Source organism: Oncorhynchus clarkii, chromosome 26 (genome assembly GCF_045791955.1).
Source record: "Oncorhynchus clarkii lewisi isolate Uvic-CL-2024 chromosome 26, UVic_Ocla_1.0, whole genome shotgun sequence".
Taxonomy (NCBI): Eukaryota; Metazoa; Chordata; class Actinopteri; order Salmoniformes; family Salmonidae; genus Oncorhynchus; species Oncorhynchus clarkii.
The window spans coordinates 4,985,753-5,011,634 of NC_092172.1; the positions used below are offsets into that span (position 1 = coordinate 4,985,753).

The 25,882-nt window shown below is 42.3% G+C and overlaps 1 protein-coding gene across 1 annotated transcript in view; it reads right to left on the reverse strand.

Annotated features, from left to right (window-relative positions):
• Nucleotides 1-18,364, reverse strand: part of LOC139384452 (SH3 and multiple ankyrin repeat domains protein 2-like) — a 149,804-nt gene extending 131,440 nt beyond the window's left edge. The window contains exons 1-2 of the mRNA XM_071129219.1: nucleotides 18,161-18,364; nucleotides 6,188-6,391 (exon numbers count right to left, since the gene is read on the reverse strand). Coding sequence (XP_070985320.1) covers nucleotides 6,188-6,391; nucleotides 18,161-18,364 — 408 coding nt within the window. The remainder of the gene's footprint in view (nucleotides 1-6,187; nucleotides 6,392-18,160) is intronic.
• Nucleotides 18,365-25,882: the final 7,518 nt, after the last annotated feature.

The following is a 25,882-nucleotide window of genomic DNA, read 5'->3' on the forward strand; positions in this document are numbered from 1 at the left end:
ACCTTCTTAACGACTGTGTGCGAGTGTGGACCAATTTAAGTTCTTACTGATTTGGACACCGAGGAACTTGAAGCTCTCGACCTGTTTCACTGCAGCCTCGTCGATGTGAGGCGTGCTCTCCCCACCATTTCCTGTAGTCCACGATCAGCTCCTTGGTCTTACTGACGTTGAGGGAAAGGTTGTTATTCCAGCCCCACAATGCCAGGTCACTGACCTCCTCCCTGTAGGGTGTTTCATTGTCGCCGGGGATCAGGCCTAGCACCATCGTGTCATCAGCAATTTTGATGATGGTGTTGGAGTCGTGCGTGGGCATGCAGTCATGGGGTTAACAGGGAGTGCAGGAGGGGACTAAGCACAGAACCCCGTGGGGCCCCCCTGTTGAGGGTCAGCGTGGCAGAGTTGATGTTGCCTACCCTCACCACCTGGGGTCGGACCATTAGGAAGTCATTCAGATTCACATTCTGTAGAGCTTAGAGAGGATCTCATGTCAAATGTTCTTGAAGTACCATGGCTAGAGGTTCACCTTCCTCACCTAAAGCCTATTATTTTGGGAAGTACTATAGACCACAAAGTGCTAACAGTCAGTTTCTGGATAATATGTGTGAAATGCTTGATAATTTCTGAAATCAACAGAGAGGTATATTTTCAGGGTGACCTAAATATTGACTGGCTTTCATCAAGCTGTCCACTCCAGAAAAAGCTTCAAACTGTAACCAGTGCCTGCAACCTGGTTCAAGTTATCAGTCAACCTACAAGCTTATTTACAAACAGCACAGGAATGAAACCATCCACACATGTGACCGACCAGCTCAAATCGGTCTTATGTACAAAATGTGAAATTGTGTTTTTTACATTGGATAAAAGTAACGACTACAAAATGGTATATCCTACACTACAGTTGAGAAACAATGGGAAAGTAATTTTGCTTTGAAAGTTGATAAACTTGTGTCACGACGTGGCCCTTTCTGGCAGTAGATCGTGGCTCCCCCTCTCTCCTAAACCCAGGTTTTGTTATCATAGGTCATCAATTTCTGGCAGAGACTCTCTCCCCCTGGTCATGCAGAAAGAGAGGAAGAGAGCACAGAGAGAGAACAAAAACCTTCACTTGGCCAAACTCCTAAATCCCCAAAATGGGAGAATTAAACATTCTTTCGACTTTTGAGAATGTGGGAATGATCCGTGGACACTTAAGGGACAGTTATGTTGAGTGTGTTTCATTTGGTGATCTCATGATGGACAGGAAACACACATAACTGTATCTCTTAAAGTGTACATTTCCCAGCTGTCAGGTTTACATCTAAATATTGTGAAACGTATGTGATTAAACATGAAACTATTTGTGAAAAGATGTAATGTGATGTTAACCTTCTAAATGGGAGTATAGATGTTCATATAAAGATTAACTAGTCAGTGGCTGCATCCCCGTGAGCCCAGACATCACATTAGGCGTCATGGAACCGCCCTTTTCTACTGAAACGTACAAAACCCACTCCTGATGAAATTCACACCAGACCACGCAAACCCCGGTGTAAGCTAAGGTTGCAAATGGATGAATTTCTAAGACCAAAACATGCCAGGTGATGCTGGTGTGTGAAGTGGTTTAAACTACAACTCTACCAAAGGACAATACTATACCACGTGGAGCATTGGTTACACGGCTGGAAATGGTTCAACTCTGAGACTATCGATCCCTACAGAATAAGAGCAAATCTTAGACGTATAATTACTAGTCTGCAGCTAGAAATGACGTAAACCTAGGACGAGAATACAGACAACCGCCCAAGCATCTATTCTATGAGAACATTTCTAAATGGTACTATGTATCCCTTCTAACCACCTACAACCACTAAATACTTTATGACTTCAATGAAAGTTAACCAGAGACTCTGATGAACCCTACAGGATGATTGAGGATTCCAACAGAGAAGACAACAATGACATACGGGCGTAAATACATGTACATTGCAATTATTCTCGAATGAGCAGCCGTTAGTGTGCAAAGGAATAGCATTTCAATGAATATAACTATAGACTGTGTGTCGTGAATCCATGTTGTCTTTCCCGCTCTTTCTCAGTGCACACCCCCTTCCCTTTGTCTACCAAGCCGTCATATCGGCTTAGCCCACTAGGGATTTTTCCATCATTGTTAGTAACCAATATCTACTGTTTGTTTAAAATGTATTTCTGTGATTATTTAGTTTGTAAATAAATAATTAAGCCAATTTGTATATTGTTGATTCATAATTTATGCTAGGGTTCATGCAGATAACCAACAATTTTACGACATTCAGATGAGACTGAGAAGGTAAAGAATAATGAATGATTGACTGCTATGGTCCCCACGTGTCGGGCATATGCAATACCAACACAGGCTCTCCTCAGGGATGTGTTTTGTCCCCACTCCTGTACATCTTGTACACTAATAGTTGTACTAGTTCCCATCCTGACAGACACCTCATTAAGTTCGCTGATGACACTGCCTTGATCAGCCTGTTGCATGATGATGAGGAACATTATAGCCCAGTCCTAGATGACTTTGTAGAGTGGTATGAGGAATCACACTTGGTCCTCAATACCAACAAGACCATAGAGATGTGCATAGACTTCAGGAAGCGTACAACTTCTTTGTAAATGTCTGTTTTTGTATTTGTTTCGTTCATAATAATAATTTTAAAAATATATATTTTAAAAATGCAGTCAGGCACCCAAGCTAACTTGCTAGTTATTTTCTGACACAAATGACAGAACAGCTCACTGAACATTACTCGCCCTAGCAGAGCTGGTTAGGCTGTTTTGTTATCCAGAGCGATGATGACTGCAACAGTGTGATGTCAGATTGTCCGTTCGAAAATTCATAATGTTTCGTTCTCGGAGCCTTCAGAGCGCGCACAATACGTTTTGGTCATACAATACGTTTTGTGGTGATTCCTATGTTGAAGATGTAAATAATATTTTCTGGACTGTGGTGTGTAATGAGAAGCAACCAGATGCTGCACTTGACACATTTATGAAATTGCTTATTCCAGTTACTAATAAGCATGCACCAATTTAGAAAATGACTGTAAAAACTGTTAAATCCCCTTGGATTGATGAGGAATTGAAAAAATTGTATGATTGAAAGGGATGAGGCTAAATTAATGGCAAATAAGACTCGCTGCACAACCGATTGGCAAACGTACTGTAAATTGAGAAATAATTTGACTATGCTGAACAAAAAGAATAAACTGTACAATGAAACAAAGGTAAATGTTGGGCAAAAAGGCGAACTCAGCTCCATCATTCATTGAATCAGATGGAATTTTGAATTCCGTAAAGTGTCGAAGACGTGAAATAATTATTGGTGTCTATCAACAATAACAAGCCACCTGGGTCTGACAACTTGGATGGAAAATTACTGTGGATGATAGAGAATGATAAATGCCACTCCTATTTGCCATCTCATCAATCTAAGCCTACAGGAAAGTGTGTGCCCTCATGGAAAGGAGGGAAGCAATAGTCATTATGCTACCCATGAAGAGCAAAGCACCCTTTGCTGGCTCAAACATCCGACCAATCCGCCTGCTACCAACCCTTAGTAAACTTCTGGAAAAAATTGTGTTTGACCAGATACAATGCTATTTCACAGTAAACAAATTAACAACTGACTTTCAGCATGCTTATGTGGAGGGGCAGTCAACATGTACAGCACTTACACAAGTGACTGATGATTGGCTGAAAGAAATTGATAATAAGAAGCTTGTGGAAGCTGTTTTGTTAGACTTTAGTGCAGCTTTTGATATTATCGATTCCTGCTATATTGTGGATTTAGAGTTAACAGTATAACAAAACACAGAGAGTATTCTTTCTTGGAAGCCTCTCCAACCTAATCCAGAAAGAGTCAAACATTCCCCAGGGCTGTTGTCTAGGCCCCTTACTTTTTTCAATCTTTACTAACGACCTTCCACTGGCACTGAGTAAAGCCTGTGTGCCTAAATATGCTGATGACTCAACAGTATACATGTTAGCTACCACAGCAATTGAAATCACTGTGACACTTAAGAGCTGCAGTCAGTTTTAGAATGGATGGCAAATATTAAACTAAATATAGAAAAATACAAAAAGCATTGTATTTGGGACAAACCATTCACTAAACCCTAAACTTAAACTACATCTTGTAATGAATAATGTGGAAATTGATCAAGTTGAGCAGACTCAACTGCTTGGTGTAACCCTGGATTTTAAACTGCCATGGTCAAAACATACTGATGCAACGGTAGCGAAGATGGGGAGAGGTCTGTCTGTATTAAATCGCTGTTCTCATTTCTTGACATTGCTATCAACAAAACAAGTCATACAGGCCCTAGTTTGGTCACACCTGGACTACTGCCCAGTCATACGGTCAAGTGCCACAGGAAGGGACATAGGAAAATTACACTTGGCACAGAACAGAGAAGCACGGCTGACCCTTAAATGTACACAGAGAGCTAACATCAGTGACATGCATGTCAGTCTCTCCTAGGGCTGGGCGATACGGCCAAAAAATCATATCACCGTATTTTTTTTAATTAGATGGCATGACGGTATTTGACGGTATCTTATATTTTAAAATAATAAAGTTCTGAATGTGCTTTATGAGTAGTGTGTGACCCTCGGGTGGCAACACATGCATTTTAAGTGATTTCAATGGGTCTTTCTCCATTCTGATTGTTTTATACTGTTCAATTCAACTTCAACCCAAATAATTTTCAGCATTTTTATCAATTTCTGCATTTACTGCACTCATTTGATATCCTTTCCATACTGCCACATAGGGCTGCATAATATTGGCAAATAATCTAGGCCTTATTTTTAACCAAATGTTGCAAATGCAATTTTACTTGCGATTTAGAGAAAAACCCTTTGGGTGAATTTTTGGAATTGTGGATATAGAATTATTTTTATAATACTATAGTTAGAATATAATAGTGGGAACGTTGAATACCGTTTTGTTTTGACATGAAAACAAATGAAAATGCCAGGAAGGAGTTATTGTGACAGTGTAGGAACCAAAGTGTTGACAAGTGTTTCCTAGGGGACCCTATAATCTTTGGCTACATTGAATGTTTTCTCTTAGCTACTTCATGTAGCTAACATTTTCATGCTTCACGGATTCTTCTTTGATTTAGAAGATACTGTTCCACAAACAACATGCTGATTTAAGTCTACACCATCACTGGCATTATCAGACTGTATAGCTAATTATGTTTACACTGACTCAGTACATTTAGCTAGCCATCTAACGAGCGATTAGCATTAACGGCTAACAAGATTAAGGCCCAACTTGCTATGTCAAACTAGCTGTTTGCAGATGTAAGAAACACAAACGAATAGTGTAATTATAGAACACTAGTGGATTTATATTAAGAAGCAAAGTGAAAACAGCACTGTTGTCATCAACATTGTTGCATGTGCTGCATTCAACATGCAGACTGAACGCAATTGTCTCGTGGCCGATGAACAACAAAGAGGAAAGCTGTGTGGAAAACAGCATGGAGAGAGAGAGCGGAGAGAGTTGACTCAAGTAGCGAAGTAAACTATACAAATTTACCTTTTACACGGCGTATCGCATTTATCAAACCAAACATTCAAATACGCTTATAGAAGGTCAAATAAAAACCTAAACTGGTCCGTGCATGAATACCGGTATATTGTAAAATACGGTATACCACCCAACCTTAATCTCTCCTGGCTCAAAAAGAAGAGATTGACTGCATCACTACTTGTCTTTGTGAGAGGTATTGACATGTTAAAGGCAACAAACTGTCTCTATGACTAGCACACAGCTCGGACACACATGCACACTCCGCAAGACATACTACCATTAGTCTCTTCACAGTGCCCAAGTCCAGGACAGACTCTGGAATATGCACAGTACTACATAGAGCCGTGGCTACATGGAACTCTATTCCACATCAAGTAACTCCTGCAAGCAATAAAATCAGACTTAAAAAACGGCTAAAACTACACTTTATGGAACAACGCAGACTTCAAAGAGACACACACACATGCCTACTAACAGTTCTTCTCCACACACATACATTTTTTATATTGTTGTATGGTGACATTATACTGCCTTGGCAGCAGCTAATGGGGATCCATAATAAACAGAAATACAAATATCACAGCTTTTTAAATATGTAACAACTTCAGTGATTTGCTGGCACTCTACCTCCAGAGATGGAACTCCTTTGATGATTGGCTGTGGGTATTCCAGGAGGAGGCGCTCTTCATCCAGGAACTTCCCGTCTCGTCCGTTCATGGCGGGCTGGAAGAGGCCGTAGTTCAACACATCCTTCAGACTCTGGTTCAGCGTGCACAGGATCCTCTGCTTGGCAACCCACACGGTTGCGTTTGGGTTGAACCGCATACATTTCTGTGTGAGGGGTTTGGGTTATGGTTGAAAGGGGTGGGTTAGGGTTGAAAGGGGTAGGGTTAGAGAGGGAAAAAGAGAGAATCATAGTAAAAAAAAACGGATCACAGACTTTCAGTTGTAGGCCAAGAGCCTGGGCTTGAGCATTCCCACGCAAAACCGTCACCAACATTTCCTTTACAAACACTTACAAACTTTATCCTACAAACACTAATACAGATAAATACTTAAAGGGCTAGTTCATCCAAGTAAAAACATTACACATTCTTTTCCTTAACTTGTAAGCAGTCTATGGACAAGGTATGTACAGCAATGCATGCTTTGGTTTAGTTCCACTTTCCACATGCTAACATTTTAGCATTTGTGGCACAAATCCCATTAAAGTCATGGGACCAATCTTAGCATTTGTTGCTCATCATGTCCAAATCATCCTGTTGTGACTTGGTTTCTGACAATAATCTGAAGACTGTTATTTATCTAATCAACCTAAATATGTTTAATTGTTACCCGATTAAATTAATCATTCAACAATTAACTCATTAGGATCTGGGGCACCACGAGAGCGGTTCTTTTAAAGAGTTACAATTTCCCAAACCAAACTCCAAAGGTCTTTACATTTTAGATCTATAAACAGTACATTTATTAATCATAACCTCTTATCATATCATCACTCTGAACAGTCGTAACCTCCTTGCATCAGCAAAAACTCGAGCATTACTTATGATTCAGTACTACATAAATTGGTTTAATGATTTATTTACTAGCTAACTAAAATGTAACACAGGATGAACATACACACTTAATACATTAAAAACAGGTCCCTAGTGGACTGACAACAATATGGCTGCTTCTTACAAAAGACATGGAGAGGGTGAGAGAGAGAAAGGGACAGAGACACTTAACGTTTGTACATTTTAGAGACTACTCTCACTGATAGCACTCCTATACTTTACACACGAACCGCCGCCCGCTTGGAGTAAGAAATCATGAATGTAGGGCCATCTTGGAAACGCTTGTAAGGCTTACGCTTGTAAGGCTTACACTTTTAAGGCTCTGATCGTCCAAAAGGGGTTTCTTGTTGTTCTCCTCTGCCGTCGTCCGGTATCCGGTGACTTGTTGTGTAGTCCTGAACAGAACTACAAGTTTATTGTCCTTCCATTCACTCTGGAAGATGCTTCTTTGAAGATAGGCTAGCCAGCCGTGTCGATAGTTCCCAGTGGGGTGATGAGAGTAGCATACTGCGGTGGTTAGAAAGGAGTAGTAGAATGGTTCCACTTCAATTTGCTTTTCTAGATACTTTACTTAGGACAGCTAATCAGCCGTCCCAGTGATTGTCCAGGAGGTGACTTTACCATCTCTACCTCGTGTTGAGATTCAGAGTTCAAACCACTTTAAACATGAGCTGCAGCTCTATGCCTCTCTGGTCAGATATGTTAATTCTTAACCCATCATTTTATACAGTTTGTTCGAAAGGGCGGTTCTATCAGGCTGATACGCTCTCTGACCTCACTCAGGGGCATGACTTGTCACTGTGCAAAGTTAAGTATAACTATTATCTCTTATGGCTCCTAAAATCATGTCCCTCTCTTAACAAAAACACTTTAATTTTCATATTTCATGCACAACTCATTTTTAATGATATCACAAAATAACACACAATGTGACATTAGTGTTTTATAGATCGCCTGTGACCATTCCCCACATTCTATTTTAGAAATATTGTTCCAGTACTAGCTTTAGAACGTGTTAGAGTTTTGACGGGAAAAGTCTTCTTAAAACAAAGGAACATTCCTCTGGTGAACATTGGAGGGAAATGATTTTAAATAATACTAATATCTTAACTTGAATGGGATTTGTGCAACAAATGCTAAAACATTAGCATGTGGAAACAAGTGCAAGGGAAACTAAACCAATGTATGGATTGCTGTCATACCTTGTCCATAGACTGCTTACAGGATAAGGAAACCAATATAATTTTGTAATTTGGGTGAACTATCCCTTTAAAAAACATTTCCCATACAAACACATGTCCCACATATTCTCTAAGTGCCACAGCCTCAGCTATGGCGCGGGTACAGCATGACTCAGTCACACCATACCACCCCACTGACCCCTCTCCTGCACCTAGCCATATTACCTCAGAGCTGAACAAACAAGCAATACAGCTGCATCTGCCAGACCTGGCTGAATCAGAGAGGATTATGGGCCACGGGCCGTGTCATTCAGTGTTTGTTTGTTTGTTTGTGTTTGTCTGTGTGTGTGTGTGTGTGTGTGTGTGTGTGTGTGTGTGTGTGTGTGTGTGTGTGTGTGTGTGTGTGTGTTTGTGTGTTCACCTCCGAATCTGCTGCTCAGCTGGTGATAGTGGACCTGTGCCTGAGATAAAGACTGAGGCTGATGAACACTCTCTGAACTCTATCCATAATCCCCCCCTGGCTGGCAGCAAGTAGGTGAGGAGGAGATGGAGGGATGGAGGGATGGATAAAAGTGTACAGGAACAGATGTCTGGTACCTGTCTGTGGAGAGACAATGGTCTGTTTCCGCCTGGCTGAGGACCATTCCAACAGTACTACAGTATGTTACTTTGCTAGTACATCTCCCATCACGTTATATTATGCTCCAGCTTCATCATGAGTGCATCTCAGAACAGTAAATAGAAAGGTTCGGTTTCAGGAGAAACTTTATGTAATGTGGTCCTGTGTGCCTCAGTTGGTAAAACATTGCGCTTGCAACGCCAGGATTGTGGGATCAAATCAAAAATCAAATAAAATATTCCCACAAGTTCGATTCCCACAAGGGACCAGTTTGAAAAAAGTATGAAAATGTATAAAACTCAATGCTGTAAGTCAATCTAGATAAGAGCGTCTGCTAAATGACTAAAATGTTTTTTTTTTAATGTAATGAAATGGAACGGTAACATTTCAGGAGAAACTTTATAAAATAGTGAAGTAGCTATTTAACTCCAGCAGGCCTGGCATAGGGATGGAGAAAGAGAATAGAAGAGAAAGAAAAAGTAGAGTTTGTCACTGGGAAATACATCAACATACATGTAATCCTCTTTTCAATTTTAAGTGCTTTATTGGGATGGGAAACGTATGTTTACATTGCCAAAGCAAATGAATGAAAATAGATAAATTATAAATTAAATAGCAAATGAAATAGATAACAAACAAAAGTGAAATAAACAACAATAAATGTACAAAAAAATTCATTCCAAAAGAATAGAGACATTTCAAATGTCCTATTATGGCTATATACAGTGTTGTAACGATGTGAAAATAGTTCAAGTACAAAAGGGAACATAAATAGACATAGTTTGTTTTTACAATGGATGGTCTCTCTCTCTCTCTCTCGATAACACACACACAGCCCACTGATGTTAAAACTACAGTCACCAATGGATAAACCGATCTAACGAAAACATCCAGTGCACTCACAAGCCCATGCTAATATAATGAGTATACGTTGACTCAACATCAATGAATGGTAATTCAACCGAATACGTAGATTAAGTAATTTGAATATATTGAAAGAGGAGGAATAGTTAATCCCAGTACCTTGATTTATTCAACACTATAGGGTACAAAAAGACCTCATTTCAGATGCTCTTATGTGGGTGGTCTTGTACTGTGTAATTTGTGTGTGTGTGTGTGTGTGTGTGTGTTGTACTGTGGGGACGTGTTGAATTATTCAACCGTGTTAGTTTTCCTAGTGGACTATGTGACCCAATCATGTGATCAAATACCACAGCTGAGCACTCAGTTTTGATGAATTTGGAATTATGGGTATTAGCACATACATGTGTGAACACACACACACACACACACACACACACACACACACACACACACACACACACACACACACACACACACACACACACACACACACACACACACAAATGAAAACACACACACACCCTCACACACCTTTCCCTCTACATTCTGTACCAAAGCCCAAGTTCATTACAGCAACACTATATCAGGTTCATATGTAGGTCTACAAAAATTGACCGTGAAGATTTCCACCCACTGTGTGACCCACTCACCCCCTCCCATAATACCTCCCCTCAAACCAAATACAATTTTATTGGTCACATACACATTGTTAGCAGATGTTAATGCGAGTGTAGCAAAATGATTGTGCTTCTAGTTCCGACTTATGCAGTAATATCTAACAAGTAATCTAACAATTTCACAACAACTACCTTATACACACAAGTGTAAAGGCATGAATAAGAATATGTACATATAAATATATGGATAAGCGATGGCTGAACGCCATAGGCAAGATGCAGTAGATGGTATAGAGGACAGTATTTACTGTACATATGAGATGAGTAATGTAGGGTATGTAAACATTATATAAACTGGCATTGTTTAATATGACTTGAGTGCAGTATATACATATGAGATGAGTATGTAAACAAAGTGGCATGGTTAAAGTGGCTAGTGATACATGTATTACATAAAGATGCAGTAGATGATATAGAGTACAGTATATACATATGAGATGAATAATGTAGGGTATGTAAACATTATATTAGGTAGCATTGTTTAAAGTGGCTAGTGATATATTTTACATCATTTCCCATCAATTCCCATTATTAAAGTGGCTGGAGTTGAGTCAGTGTGTTGGCAGCAGCCACTCAGTGTTAGTGGTGGCTGTTTAACAGTCTGATGGCCTTGAGATAGAAGCTGTTTTTCAGTCTCTCGGTCCCAGCTTTGATGCACCTGTACTGACCTCGCCTTCTGGATGATAGCGGGGTGAACAGGCAGTGGCTCGGGTGGTTGTCCTTGATGATCTTTATGGCCTTCCTGTGACATCGGGTGGTGTAGGTGTCCTGGAGGGCAGAAAGTTTGCCCCCGGTGATGCGTTGTGCAGACCTCACTACCCTCTGGAGAGCCTTACGGTTGTGGGCGGAGCAGTTGCCGTACCAGGCGGTGATACAGCCCGACAGGATGCTCTCGATTGTGCATCTGTAGAAGTTTGTGAGTGCTTTTGGTGACAAGCCGAATTTCTTCAGCCTCCTGAGGTTGAAGAGGCGCTGCTGCGCCTTCTTCACGATGCTGTCTGTGTGGGTGGACCAATTCAGTTTGTCTGTGATGTGTACGCAGAGGAACTTAAAACTTACTACCCTCTCCACTACTGTTCCATCGATGTGGATAGGGGGGTGTTCCCTCTGCTGTTTCCTGAAGTCCACAATCATCTCCTTAGTTTTGTTGACTTGAGTGTGAGGTTATTTTCCTGACACCACACTCCGAGGGCCCTCACCTCGTCCCTGTAGGCCGTCTCGTCGTTGTTGGTAATCAAGCCTACCACTGTTGTGTCGTCCGCAAACTTGATGATTGAGTTGGAGGCGTGCGTGGCCACGCAGTCGTGGGTGAACAGGGAGTACAGGAGAGGGCTCAGAACGCACCCTTGTGGGGCCCCAGTGTTGAGGATCAGCGGGGTGGAGTTGTTGTTGCCTACCCTCACCACCTGGGGGCGGCCCGTCAGGAAGTCCAGTACCCAGTTGCACAGGGCGGGGTCGAGACCCAGGGTCTCGAGCTTGGTGACGAGCTTGGAGGGCACTATGGTGTTAAATGCCGAGCTGTAGTCGATGAACAGCATTCTCACATAGGTATTCCTCTTGTCCAGATGGATTAGGGCAGTGTGCAGTGTGGTTGAGATTGCATCATCTGTGGACCTATTTGGGCGGTAAGCAAATTGGAGTGGGTCTAGGGTGTCAGGTAGGGTGGAGGTGATATGGTCCTTGACTAGTCTCTCAAAGCACTTCATGATGACGGAAGTGAGTGCTACGGGGCGGTAGTCGTTTAGCTCAGTTACCTTAGCTTTCTTGGGAACAGGAACAATGGTGGCCCTCTTGAAGCATGTGGGAACAACAGACTGGGATAGGGATCGATTGAATATGTCCGTAAACACACCAGCCAGCTGGTCTGCGCATGCTCTGAGGGCGCGGCTGGGGATGCCGTCTGGGCCTGCAGCCTTGCGAGGGTTGACACGTTTAAATGTTTTCCTCACGTCGGCTGCAGTGAAGGAGAGTCCGCATGTTTTGGTTGCGGGCCGTGTCAGTGGCACTGTATTGTCCTCAAAGAGGGAAAAAAAGTTATTTAGTCTGCCTGGGAGCAAGACATCCTGGTCCGTGACGGGGCTGGTTTTCTTTTTGTAATCTGTGATTGACTGTAGACCCTGCCACATACCTCTCGTGTCTGATCTGTTGATTTGCAACTCTACTTTGTCTCTATACTGACGCTTAGCATGTTTGATTGCCTTGCGGAGGGAATAGCTACACTGTTTGTATTCGGTCATGTTTCCGGTCACCTTGCCCTGATTAAAAGCAGCGGTTCGCGCTTTTAGTTTTGTGCGAATGCTGCCATCCATCCACAGTTTCTGGTTGGGGAAAGTTTTAATTGTCGCCGTGGGTACAACATCACCAATGCACTTGCAATGTTGTTGTTCGTCGTTATCCGGAACATATCCCAGTCCACGTGATCGAAGCAATCTTGAAGCTTGGAATAAGATTGGCCGGACCAGCGTTGAACAGACCTGAGCACAGGCGTTTCCTGTTTTAGTTTTTGTCTATAGGCTGGGAGCAACAAAATGGAGTCGTGGTCAGATTTGCCGAAAGAAGGGCGAGGGAGGGCTTTGTATGCGTCGCAGAAGTTAGAGTAACAATGATTCAGAATTTTTACCAGCCCGGGTCGCGCAATCGACATGCTGACAAAATTTAGGGAGCCTTGTTTTCAGATTAGCCTTTTTAAAATCCCCAGCTACAATAAATGCAGTCTCAGGATATGTGGTTTCCAGTTTACATAGAGTCCAATGAAGTTCTTTCAGGGCCGTCGAGGTGTCTGCTTGGGGGGGGGATGTACACGACTGTGATTATAATCGAAGAGAATTATCTTGGTAGATAATGCGGTCTACAACTGTCCCAAGGGAGTCATAACCGTTCCATATTTCAACAACATGTTTCCCATTTATAGGAGTGAGCAGAGAGACAGAGATAAAGATAAAGGGGAGAGACAGAGGAAGAAAGGGAGAAAAAGAAACAGTTAAGATTACAAAGAGAAACAGAGAGAGATGGACACACTGTATAAGCAAGAGAGTGTTGAGTAGTGGAGGGACAGAAAAACAGTTGTTCATTGTAGGTGTTCCCTCCCTCCCTCCAATTCAAAAGGACTTTATTGGCGTGGGAAGCACGTGTTTACATTGCCAAAGCAAGTGAAATTAACAATTAGCAAAAGTGAGAAGACACAAAACATTAACAAAAACATATTAGAATTAACAATCATTTGTGTCGAGGCACAGACCTGGGGAAGGGTGACAAACCATTTCTGTAGCAGTCCCCAAGAACACAGTGGCCGCCATCATTCTTAAATGGGAGAAGTTTGGAACCACTAAGACTCTTAGAGCTGGGCGCCCAGCCAAACTGAATAATCGGGGTTGAAGGGCCTTGGTCAGGAAGGTGACCAAGAACCTGATGGTCACTCTGACAGAGCTCCAGAGTTCCTCTGTGGAGATGGGAGAACCTTCCAGAAGGACAACCATCTCTGCAGCACTCCACCAATCAGGCCTTTATAGTAGAGTGGCCAGAAGGGAGCCACTCCTCAGTAGAAGGCACACAACAGACCATTTGGAGGTTTCCAAAAGGCACCTAATGCACACTCAGACCATGATAAAAAAAATAATCTCTGGTCTCAAGAAACCAAAATTGAACTCTTTGGCCTGAATGCCAAGCGTCATGTCTGGAGAAAACCATACACCATCCCTACGGTGAAGCATGGTGGTGGCAGCATCATGCTGTGGGGATGTTTTTCAGAGGCTGGTACTGGGAGAACAGTCAGGATCGAGGAAAGGATGAACGGAGCAAATCGCAGAATGATCCTTGACGAAACCCTGCTCCAGAACGCCCAGGACCTCAGACTGGAGCAAAGGTTCACCTTCCAGCAGGACAACAACCCTAAGCACCTTGCCAAGACAACAGAGGAGTTGCTTCTGGACAAGTCTCTGAATGTCCTTGAGTGGCCCAGCCAGAGCCCGGACTTGAACCCGATCGAACATCTCTGGAGAGACCTGAAATTAGCTGTGCAGTGACACTCCCCATCCAACTTGACAGAGTTTAACCTCTCTTGGGTATTGGGCAGTATTTTCAAGTCCGGATGAAAAGTGTGCCCAAAGTAAACTGCCAGTTATTCAGGCCCAGAAGCTAGGATATGCATATAAATGGTAGATCTGGATAGAAAACACTATACAGTTTCTAAAACTGTTAAGATAATGTCTGTGAGTATAACATAACTGATATGGCAGGCTAAACCCCAAGGACAAACCATCCCCCCCCAAGAAAATTCAGCCTACCACTATTTTCAATGGCTGTTATTATAAGGCGAAGTCCTCCCAGATTGCAGTTCCTAGGGTTTCCACTAGATGTCAACAGTCCTTAGAAAGAGTTTCAGGCTGGTTTTTGGAAAAATTAGCCAGAAATTGTAGTTTTTCAAGGTGGCTCCCATTTTGGCTGTAGTGTTTCCAAGCGCGTGAGTGAGAACGCATTCTTTGGTATTTTTCTCCGGTAAAGACAATAACGATTCTCCGTCTTACATTTTATAGTTTATTTACGTATTAGGGTACCTAAGGTTTGATTATAAACATTGTTTGACTTGTTTGGAAAAGTTTATTAGTAACGTTTGGGATTCATTTTGTATGCATTTTGATGGAGGGAAACTGGGTGGATTATTGACTGAAGCGCGACAGCTAAACTGAGTTTTTATGGATATAAAAAAGGACATTATCGAACAAAAGGGCCATTTGTAATGTAACTGGGACCTTTTGGAGTGCCAACAGAAGAAGATCATCAAATGCATTTATTATATTGCTATTTCTGACTTTCGTGTCGCACGTGCCTGGTTGAAATATGTTTTTTATGGTTTTGGGTGCAGGGTGCTGTCCTCAGATAATCACATGGTGTGCTTTCGCCGTAAAGCCTTTTTGAAATCTGACACAGCAGCTGGATTAACAAGAAGTTAAGATTTATTTTGATGTATTACATTTGTGATTTATGAAAGTTAAATATTTATAATTCTGTAGTTTGAATTTCGCGCTCTGCAATTTCACCGGATGTTGGGCAGGTGGGACGGGAGGATCTGCAGAGAAGAATGGGAAAAACTCCCCAAATTACAGGTGTGCCAAGCTTGTAGCATCATACCCAAGAAGACTCGAGGCTGTAATTGCTGCCAAAGGTGCTTCAACAATGTACTCAGTGAAGGGTCTGAATACTTGTATAAATGTGATAGTTTCTTATTTTTAATACATTTGCAAAAAAAAATGTAAAAACCTGTTTTTGCTTCGTCATTATGGGATATTGTGTGTAGATTGATGAGGCCTGAGGGGACTGTTCTCTATGATAATCTCTCTGTAGGTGAGGGCTTTGTGGTGGAACGTGTGGTAATCGCTTCCTTTTAGGTGGTTGTAGAATTTAACAGCTCTTTTCTGGATAACTAGCAGGTATAGTCCCAATTATATGTATTATTTGGGGTTTTGTGTTGTACACAAAGAATATTTTGTAGGATTCTGCATGCAGTCTCAATTGGGAGTTTGTCCCTATAGCTGACTGAAATATTTTTAGCCAGATCCTAATTCGAGTTTTATGTTTCTTTTGATGGCGTAGAAGGCCCTTCTTGCCTTGTCTCTTAGAGCGTCCACAGTCTCGGGGAAGTTACCTGTGGTGTTTAGGTGTTTAGCCCGAGGTATGTACAGTTCTTTGTGTGCTCTAGAGCAACGGTGCCTTATTTGGAACACCATTATTCACTGCCAGGGCCCAAGTCTGACAGAATCTGTGGTGAAGATAAAGGTGCTGCCATAGCTGTGGGAAATAGGGGTGTTGCAGCACCCCCTTTAAAATCGAATTTAAAAAACAATATATACACCATTTTTGGGGGGGTGAACTGGGCCTCTACTGGAATTAGCGAACCGATACAGACTACCGTAGCACGGACATAGATTTTTTTCAGCATCTCCACTTTGGAGAGGTAGTTGAATAATTAATAACAGTATCTTGCAGGAAAGGTAGCTGTACTTTTAAGAACTATATCTTGCAGGATTCAATTGTTGAAATTGTAACAGTTGCCGCCCTGTCATTTCTCTGTGATTGTCATTCTGATGGAATCCATAAATAACAAAACCCTGTCGTCCTCAAACATTTATATCAAAAGGTACTTACTTAATTATAGGCAAAGCCACAAAACATCCACAGAAAATTAAATATTTTTCTTGATCGAATAACATGGAAAACAACCACTTTTTGTGCAATGTTAATTTAACATACTTACATATCACTTAATTGAAATGCACACTACAGTTCAAAAGTTTGGGGTCACTTAGAAATGTCCTTGTTTTTGAAAGAAAAGCACATTTTTTGTCCATTAAAATAACATCAAATTGATCCGAAATACAGTGTAGACATTGTTAATGTTGTAAATGACTGTTGTAGTTGGAAACGGCTGATTTTTTCATGGAATATCTACATAGGTGTACAGAGGCTCATTATCAGCAACCATCACTCCTGTGTTCCAATGGTACGTTGTGTTAGCTAATCCAAGTTTATCATTTTAAAAGGCTAATTGATCATTAGAAAACCCTTTTGCAATTATGTTAGCACAGCTGAAAACTGTTGTTCTGATTAAAGAAGCAATAAAACTGTCCGTCTTTAGACTATTTGAGTATCTGGAGCATCAGCATTTGTGGGTTCGATTACAGGCTCAAAATGGCCAGAAACAAAGCACTTTCTTCTGAAACTCTATGCTTGTTCTCAGAAAGGAAGGCTATTCCATGCGAGAAATTGCCAAGAAACTGAAGATCTCGTACAACGCTGTGTATTACTCCCTTCACAGAACAGCACAAACTGTCTTTAACCAGAATAGAAAGAGGAATGGGAGGCCCCGGTGCACAACTGAGCAAGAGGACAAGTACATTAGAGTGTCTATTTTGAGAAACAGAAGCCTCACAAGTCAGGCAGCTTCATTAAATAGTACCAGCAAAACACCAGTCTCAACGTCAAAAGTGAAGAGGCGACTCCAGGATGCTGGCCTTCAAGGCAGAGTTGCAAACTCTGGACAGACTGGACAGATGCCTCACAAGTCCCGCAAAACACCCGTCTCAGCATCAACAGTGAAGAGGCGACGCCGGGATGCTGCACCAGGCACGGTCAATCAATCCCAGCTCAAGTATTTGAAAATATTTAAAATAGTATTTGAAGCCAGGTCTGGTAATAATAGAGGAATGCAGAGTGACATACATGTCCATACATTTGCGAGATACAACGCCCATACAACGCCCACAGATTGTTAACACAGCGTGTGTTCTCCGACAGGCGAAATGATGCAACACAGCCAGGATAATGGATGGCCAGAGCTGGCTTCAATCAAATGTATTATACCAAAGGGAAACGAGAGAAAGAGAGGATGTTAGCAAGTGTAATCTAAGACTTAGACTTATTTTACAAGACATTCAAAACCTATGATTCGGTCTATGAGTCTAGGAGTAAACAGTTCTATCCTTTAAAAAGAAAAATAGGTGAAAAAACCCTCCAAAGTTAACCCATAAGTTGGTACATCAAACAATGAAGGTTTGATCTTTCTGGCTCATACAAACAGACAACTCCTTCACACACGTTCCTGAGTAAACATAGGCAGGCAAGCAAGCACACGCACACACACACACACACACACACACACACACACACACACACACAAACACAAACACAAACACAAACACACTCACTGTCTGCTGCAGGTCAGGGATGACGATGCGGACGACCAGGGAGTGAGTGTGTATGTCGTCCATGTGTCTGGGGGCCGGCTCGGCGGTGGCTCTTATGGTCTCGTAGATGGTCTCTTCACGGGAGCTGTCAGAGGCGGAGTCCTCTGAGTAGTCAGAACAACTCTGGGCCATCTCATCCTCACTGGACGTGGGACTCCGGGGCATAGTCAGTAGGCCGGACGAATTCAGCTATGGAGGAGTAGAAAACTATGAGTAAACAACTTAGAACAAACTATTTTGAGACAAATCCTAAATTCCACTTGTCAAATTTTCACTTAGTCTTGCTCCCATTGATATGAATGCATGACTAAGTGAAAATCCGACGTTATAATTCACCCCTTGTAGAAGACAAGCTCTAATAATCATCTATGAAGCAATAGTTGAAGTCGGAAGTTAACATACACTTAGGTTGGAATCATTAAAACTTGTTTTTCAAACACTCCACAAATTTCTTCTTAACAAACTATAGTTTTGCCAAGTCGGTAAGGACATCTACTCTGTGCATGACACAAGTCATTTTTCCAACAATTGTTTACAGACAGATTACTTCACTGTATCACAATTCCAGTGGGTCAGAAGTTCACATACACTAAGTTGACTCTGCCTTTAAACAGCTTGGAAAATTCCAAAAAATGATGTCATGGATTGAGAAACTTCTGATAGCCTAATTGACATAATCTGTGTCAATTGGAGGTGTACCTGTGGATGTATTTCAAGGTCTACCTTCAAACTCAGTGCCTCTTTGATTGACATCATGCGAAAATCAAAAGAAATCAGCCAAGACCTCAGAAAAAAATTGTAGACCTCCACAAGTCTGGTTCAATTTCCAAACGCATGAATGTACCACGTTCATCTGTACAAACAATAATACTCAAGTATAAACACCATGGGACCATGCAGCTGTCATACCGCTCAGGAAGGAGAGACGAACATACTTTGGTGCGAAAAGTGCAATTCAATCCCAGAACAACAGCAAAGGACCTTGAGAAGATGCAGGAGGAAACAGGTACAAAAGTATCTATATCCACAGTAAAACGAGTCCTATATCGACATAACCTGAAAGGCCGCTCAGCAAGGAAGAAGCAAATGCTCCAAAATCGCCATAAAGTCAGCCTACGGTTTGCATCTGCACATGGGGACAAAGATCGTACTTTTTGAAGAAACATCCTCTAGTCTGATAAAACAAAAATAGAACTGTTTGGCCGTAATGACCATCGTTATGTTTGGAGGAAAAAGGGGGAGGCTTGCAAGCCAAAGAACACCATCCCAACCGTGAAGTACGGGGGTGGCAGCATCATATTGTGTTCGTGCTTTGTTACAGGAGGGACTGGTGCACTTCACAAAATAGATGACGTCATGAGGAACGAAAATTATGTGGATATATTGAAGCAACATCTCAAGACATCAGTCAGGAAGCTAAAGCTTGGTCACAAATGGGTCTTCCAAATGGACAATGACCCCAAGCATACTTCCAAAGTTGTGGCAAATTGGCTTAAGGACAACAAAGTCAAGGTATTGAGTGGCCATCACAAAGCCCTGACCTCAATCCTATAGAACATTTGTGGGCAGAACTGAAAAAGTGTGTGTGAGCAAGGAGGCCTACAAACCTGACTTAGTTACACCAGCTCTGTCAAGAGGAATGGGCCGAAATTCACCCAACTTATTGTGGGAAGCTTGTGGAAGTCTACCCGAAACATTTGACCCAAGTTAAACAATTTAAAGGCAATGCTACCAAATACTAATTTAGTATATGTAAACTTCTGACCCACTGGGAATGTAATGAAAGTAATAAAAGCTGAAATAAATCATTCTCTCTACTATTATTCTAACATTTCACATTCTTAAAATAAAGTGGTGATCCTAACTGACCTAAGACAGGGAATTTTTACTAGGATTAAATGTCAGAAATTGTTTAAATGGACTTGGCTAAGGTGTATGTAAGCTTCCGACTTCAACTGTATATAATCATGTTCATGATGTGCTTATAAATGTTCATTGCATGTATATAGTTAATGTACAGAAAATAGAGATTATACTGTAGACTGGGCTGATTGTACTTTTCTCTCACTTTAATGTGGTTTAGTACAAATATGATTCAGACAGTCAAGATTCAGATTCAGGGCAGTTCTATATTAGGCTACTGGGCAGATTGTACAATTCTCTCAGGTGAAAGTGGCCTAATAACAAAAATTACTTGACATACATAAACAATGGCTAGTCAACCTTTCAGAAAATTACCATAGTAAGATTATACAATACATTACATTTTCTGTTACAGTACAAGCAAGTGAAAGACAAAGACATGGGATATCTCATTCAACATGGCACTGTAGGTTAAAAAAACAATGGTATGTGAACTACGAAAATATGTCTCTATCCTCTCAATAAATGCTTTTTGACAGTTGCAGGGCACAATTGTTATCTGTGTTCGATAAGGATTGATATGAGGGCATTAGGCTGTGTTTAGACAGGCAGCCCAATTGTGATCTTTTTTCCACTAATTGGTATTTTGACCAATCACATCAGATCGTTTCACATCAGAACTTTATCAGAGCTGATCTGATTGATCAAAAGATCAATTAGTGAAAAAAAGATCACGTTTCTCATTTCAATGAAATAGGAGACAAGTGCTTAGCCCTGATTGAGGAATCTTTTCACTCTTCACTCTCGAAACCAATAAAACATTGCTGTAACATTGTCTGAAGGTGGTATGAATGGAATCAGACAGGCAAACATAATCTTTCCATGGGCAACATCTGTGACATCTAAGACGTTCATCCATCATAATGATGACTTCAAATATTTTTTATTTATGTTGATATTGTCCAGACATGAGACGCTATCAAAAAAATTGGTACAATATAGCTTTAGGCACCAGTTTGATAGCTGGCATTTTCAGTCTTTGTATAACACTTCACCAACGAGAGTTGTGGATAGATGGAGTAGAGCTATGGACCAAGTTGCATGTTCGAGTCGGACAATTGTAGCATTTTATCTTACCCTACCCCATTTTCTATGCTTAACCTAATTGTCCTGACCTGCTACGTTAATTATCCTAACCTGCTACTTTTGTTCTCCTTACCTGCTACAGTATGTAAGTCATCACTGTCCATAGCTGCACTCCATCGAGCCAAAACCACAAAAGAGGGATCTTTCTCACATTTTCTTTCTCAGTCACTCCCTTTCTCTCTTTTGCTTTTTCTCTTGCCACGACACAGATTCAATATGACTTAGATTGGCAGGAAATAAGTGGACAATTTGACCTGTCAGTGACACATTTTTTCTACTGCTCAATGGTTTAGCACAAACACTGTCTTGTACACACAGGCACACAGTTTTAGGTATCCAGGAAATGAACCAGTCTGGCCTAATACTGCACTCAGTGTAACTCTTGACCCTATGGTCATTATATTACAGATCATTATTATTATTATCTCATTAACCTTAATAAAACAAATGACACAGTCACTCCCTCACTCACTCAAGACGTCAAATGCATTGCAATAATCACCAAAGAAAATGGAAAATAGATTGTTATTCTCTATTTCCTTTGGTGATTGTTGTAATGCATTTGACATCTTGAGTGAGTGAGTGAGTGAGTGAGTGAGTGAGTGAGTGAGTGAGTGAGTGACTGTGTCATTTATAATTCCTGATCTCCAATGGTAATCAGCACTCACAGTTTAAACACTGCCTGAAAAATAAAACAAATAAACCGTAAAGCCCTTCCTTTAAGTCCCCTTTAATCTTGTGATGCAGAAAGGAAGATAATGAAATCATACAATTAGCATGTGAATGTTAATACTGTGTGGCGGATACTAGCTTTTGGAGGTGATCTAAAAGATCCATGTCATTGAGTCTTGTAGAGTACTTCTTTGGCACTGGCGAGAGTTCTAATGTAGTATTGACTGAATTAAAATCAGTTTCAGTTTCACTGCGATCAACTTGAGCTTTTCTCTGTTCAATTGACCTGATTCTGGATCAGTAGCCTGTAATTGTTAGCTATCTCCTTTTTAGGACATGATTCAATATAATATAATATAATATAATATAATATGGGGCGGCAGGTGATTAAAAGCATTAGGCCAGTAATCGAAAGGTCGCTGGTACGAATCCCAAAGCCAACTATGTTAAAAACCTGTCAATGTGCCCTCGAGCAAGGCATTTAACCCAAATTGCTCCTGTAAGTCACTCTTTAACCATGTGGTTGTGTGCAGAGGTAAAGGGGGAAAAATATGAATTTGCTTCTAACAGAAACATACTGTTGTACAAGTGTCCTGGGTCAGAGCCCAAGCCCAGACAAGCCCAGTCCCCTATGAGCCTGAGGTTGTTAAAATAAACCCAGCTATTTCCTTCACTGTGTCCCTGTTACAGATGGTGTTACTATATTGACCAGATGCTTGGCAATAACACAGCATACATGAACAAGTAATTATGACTGTGTTATTCAATGATGACTAGCACAACAATGGATACAAGTAGTGTACGCATCCAATTACCAGTACATTAGTCTAGTCACAGATCTGTTTGTCTGTCTTGCAAACTCCTTTATGTTAATCTATTCTAAGTATATAACAATGGCTATTCTGAGATTAAGTCAAATAAATCTCTGTGTTTCTTTGGGAGGGAAAATACCCACATATCACTTAGAGTATAGATGTTTGAAAATCCAGGGAGAAAGAGCAATGTTTCGCTAACCTTCAAAAATCTTTCCTCTCGGGGGGCCACTAGAGGTGCAATGTGTTACTGACGTGTTTTCCGTTAGCTCTCGCTTTATTCTTTAAAATGTATGTACAATTTGCAGTAAAACCATATTCATGGTGTACTGGGCAATATGCATTACCCTCTGCAGTGTCTTGTGGTCGAATGCCTAGCAGTTGCCATACCAAACGGTGATGCAGCCAGTCAAGATGCTCTTAGGGGTACAGCTGTAGAACATTTTGAGGATCTGATGGCTCATGCCTAATCTTTTCAGCCTACTGAGGTGGAAGAGGCGTTGTCGTGCCCTCTTCACGACTGTGTTGGTGTGTTTGGACCATGATTGTTCCTTAGTGATGTGGACACAGAAGGACTTGAAGCTCTCGATCCGCCCCATTACAGCCCTGTTGATGTGAATGGGGGCGTGTTTGGCCCTCTGTTTCCTGTAGTCCACGATAATCTCATTTGTCTTGCTTGTGTTGAGGGAGAGGTTGTTGTCATGGCACCACACTGCCAGGTCTCTGACCTTCTCCCCGTAGGCTGTCTCATCGTCATCAGTGATCATGCCTACCACCATTGTGTCATCTTAAAACGTAATGATGGTGTTGGAGTCGTATGCGGCCACGCAGTCGTGTGTGAACAGGGAGTACAGGAGGGGACTGAGCACGCACCCCTGAGGGGCCCCCGTGTTGAGTGTCAGAGTGGCGGATATGTTGTTGCCTACCCTCACCACCTGGGGGCGGCCCATCCATTACATAATCCATGTTCTTAATGCCGAGAAGCATAGTATATTACAGTTTTAAATGTGCCTTGGCTACATTGTTTTTGATTGTTCTTTCCTTCAACTGGTACATTTTGAATGTTATTTATACCTAGCAAACTTTCAAAGTTGACAGAAATTATTTTGGCTGTACGTTGAGACAACATCGAACTAGTTTGATTTTGGTCATTTTACTGGAGAGTGAATTATTTAGCTCTAATGTTGTCATGTTTCTTTTCCATACTTTTCCCAAGTATCTTACATTATTAGTCTGAGACAAGTTATCCTGGGGGTTTTGGGGATTTATTGCTTTTTCACTCTGTGCTCTAATGACAGGGGTGTGTAACGGGGGTGCTCAGGGTGAATGATATAATACCATCAAGTTGTAGCGGTATTGTTAGAGAGGAGTAAAGATACAGATTTTGTTTGGGCGCCAGTCAGGTATTAACCCTTCCGAAAGGAAAATAGAAGGATAGATAGAGTACCACCACCACACACACACACATCAGCAGAAGAGACTGCATAGAGTATAGCCTGTTTGCCAGATAGCCAGTCACACCCTGATCTGTTTCACCTGTATTTGTGATTGTCTCCACCCCCCTGCAGGTGTCACCCATCTTCCCCATTATCCCCTGTGTATTTATACCTGTGTTCTCTGTTTGTCTGTTGCCAGTTTGTCTTGTTTGTCAAGTCAACCAGCGTTTTTTGTATCAGCTCCTGCTTTTCCCCAGTCTCTCCTTTCTCATCCCCCTGGTTTTGACCGTTCCCTGTCCTGACCCTGAGCCCGCCCGCCTGCCCCTGGCCCTGGCCCTGAGCCTGCCTGACGTCCTGTACTTTTGCCCATTTCCTGAGGTTCGCCAACCTCTATTGACGCGTCATTCATGGTCAGCACTCACTTCTCCCAAGGTTCAGTTCACGTGGTTGCCTGCTGCTGACAGGGCGTTCCGGGACCTCAAACATCGCCTCACCACTGCTCCCATCCTGGTTCATCCTGACCCTTCCCGTAAGTTCGTGGTGGAGGCTGATTCATCACATGTAGGAGTGGGGGCGGTCCTGTCCCAGCGTTCTGCCCTGGACCTGAAGCTACATACCTGTGCCTTCTTCTCCCATCGCTTCAATGCCACGGAGAAAAACTACGATGTGGGAAATTGTGAGCTACTCACCGTGAAGATGGCGTTGGAGGAATGGAGGCACTAGCTGGAAGGGGCAGAACAAACGTTTATTGTATGGACCGACCACAAAAATCTGGAGGATCTCCACACTGCCAAACGCCTCAACTCCAGGCAAGCTAGATGGGCACTGCTGTTCACACGGTTCAACTTCTCCCTCTCATATCGTCCGGGATCCAAGAATGTCAAGTCGGATGCACTGTCTCGCCATTATAGCCCCACGGCTATTACCCCGGAGCCAGAGACCACTCTTCCCACCTCGTGCCTGGCAACGGCACTCAGATGGTGTATAGGGAAACAGGTCTGGGAGGCATAGCGTTTCCAGCCGAACCCCGGGGGTTCCTGATAGCCGGATGTTTGTGCCTGATGCGGTCCGCTCCGCGGTCCTGGAGTGGGTCCACTCCTCCAGACTAGCCTGCTGCCCGGATTTGCGCCGGCATTTGTGCAACAACTCTTTTGGTGGCCCACCATGGTTCCTGACGTCTCCGCATTTGTTTCCGCTTGCCCAGTGTGTCTCCCCCCGTCTGAGGGCAACACTGCCATCCTGACCGTGGTCAACCGGTGTTCCAAGGCCGCCCACTTCATTCCTCTCACCAAACTACCCTCGGCCAAGGAGACAGCCCAGCTCATGGAGCAGCACGTTTTCCGGATCCATGAACTGCCTGTGGACAAGGACTCCGACCGGGGCCCTCAGTTCTTGTCCCGGTTCTGGAAGGCATTCTGCACCCTCATTGGGTCATTGGCCAGCCTGTCTTCTGGATTCCACCCTCAATCTAATGGCCAGTCGGAGTGAGCCAACCAGGACCTTGAGACAACTCTTTGCTGCCTGGTATCCGCCAAACCCACCATCTAGAGCCAGCAGCTGGTGTGGGTGGAATACGCATGCAACACCCTTCCCTGCTCTGCCAAGGGCCTATCGCCTATTGAATGTTCCCTGGGATATCAGCCCCCGCTCTTCCCCGAGCAGGAGGAAAATGTCAGCGTACCTTCAGCTCAGATGTTTGTCAGCCGCTGTTGTTGTACCTAAAGGAGAACCCGGTCGGCCCTCCTCAAGACCAC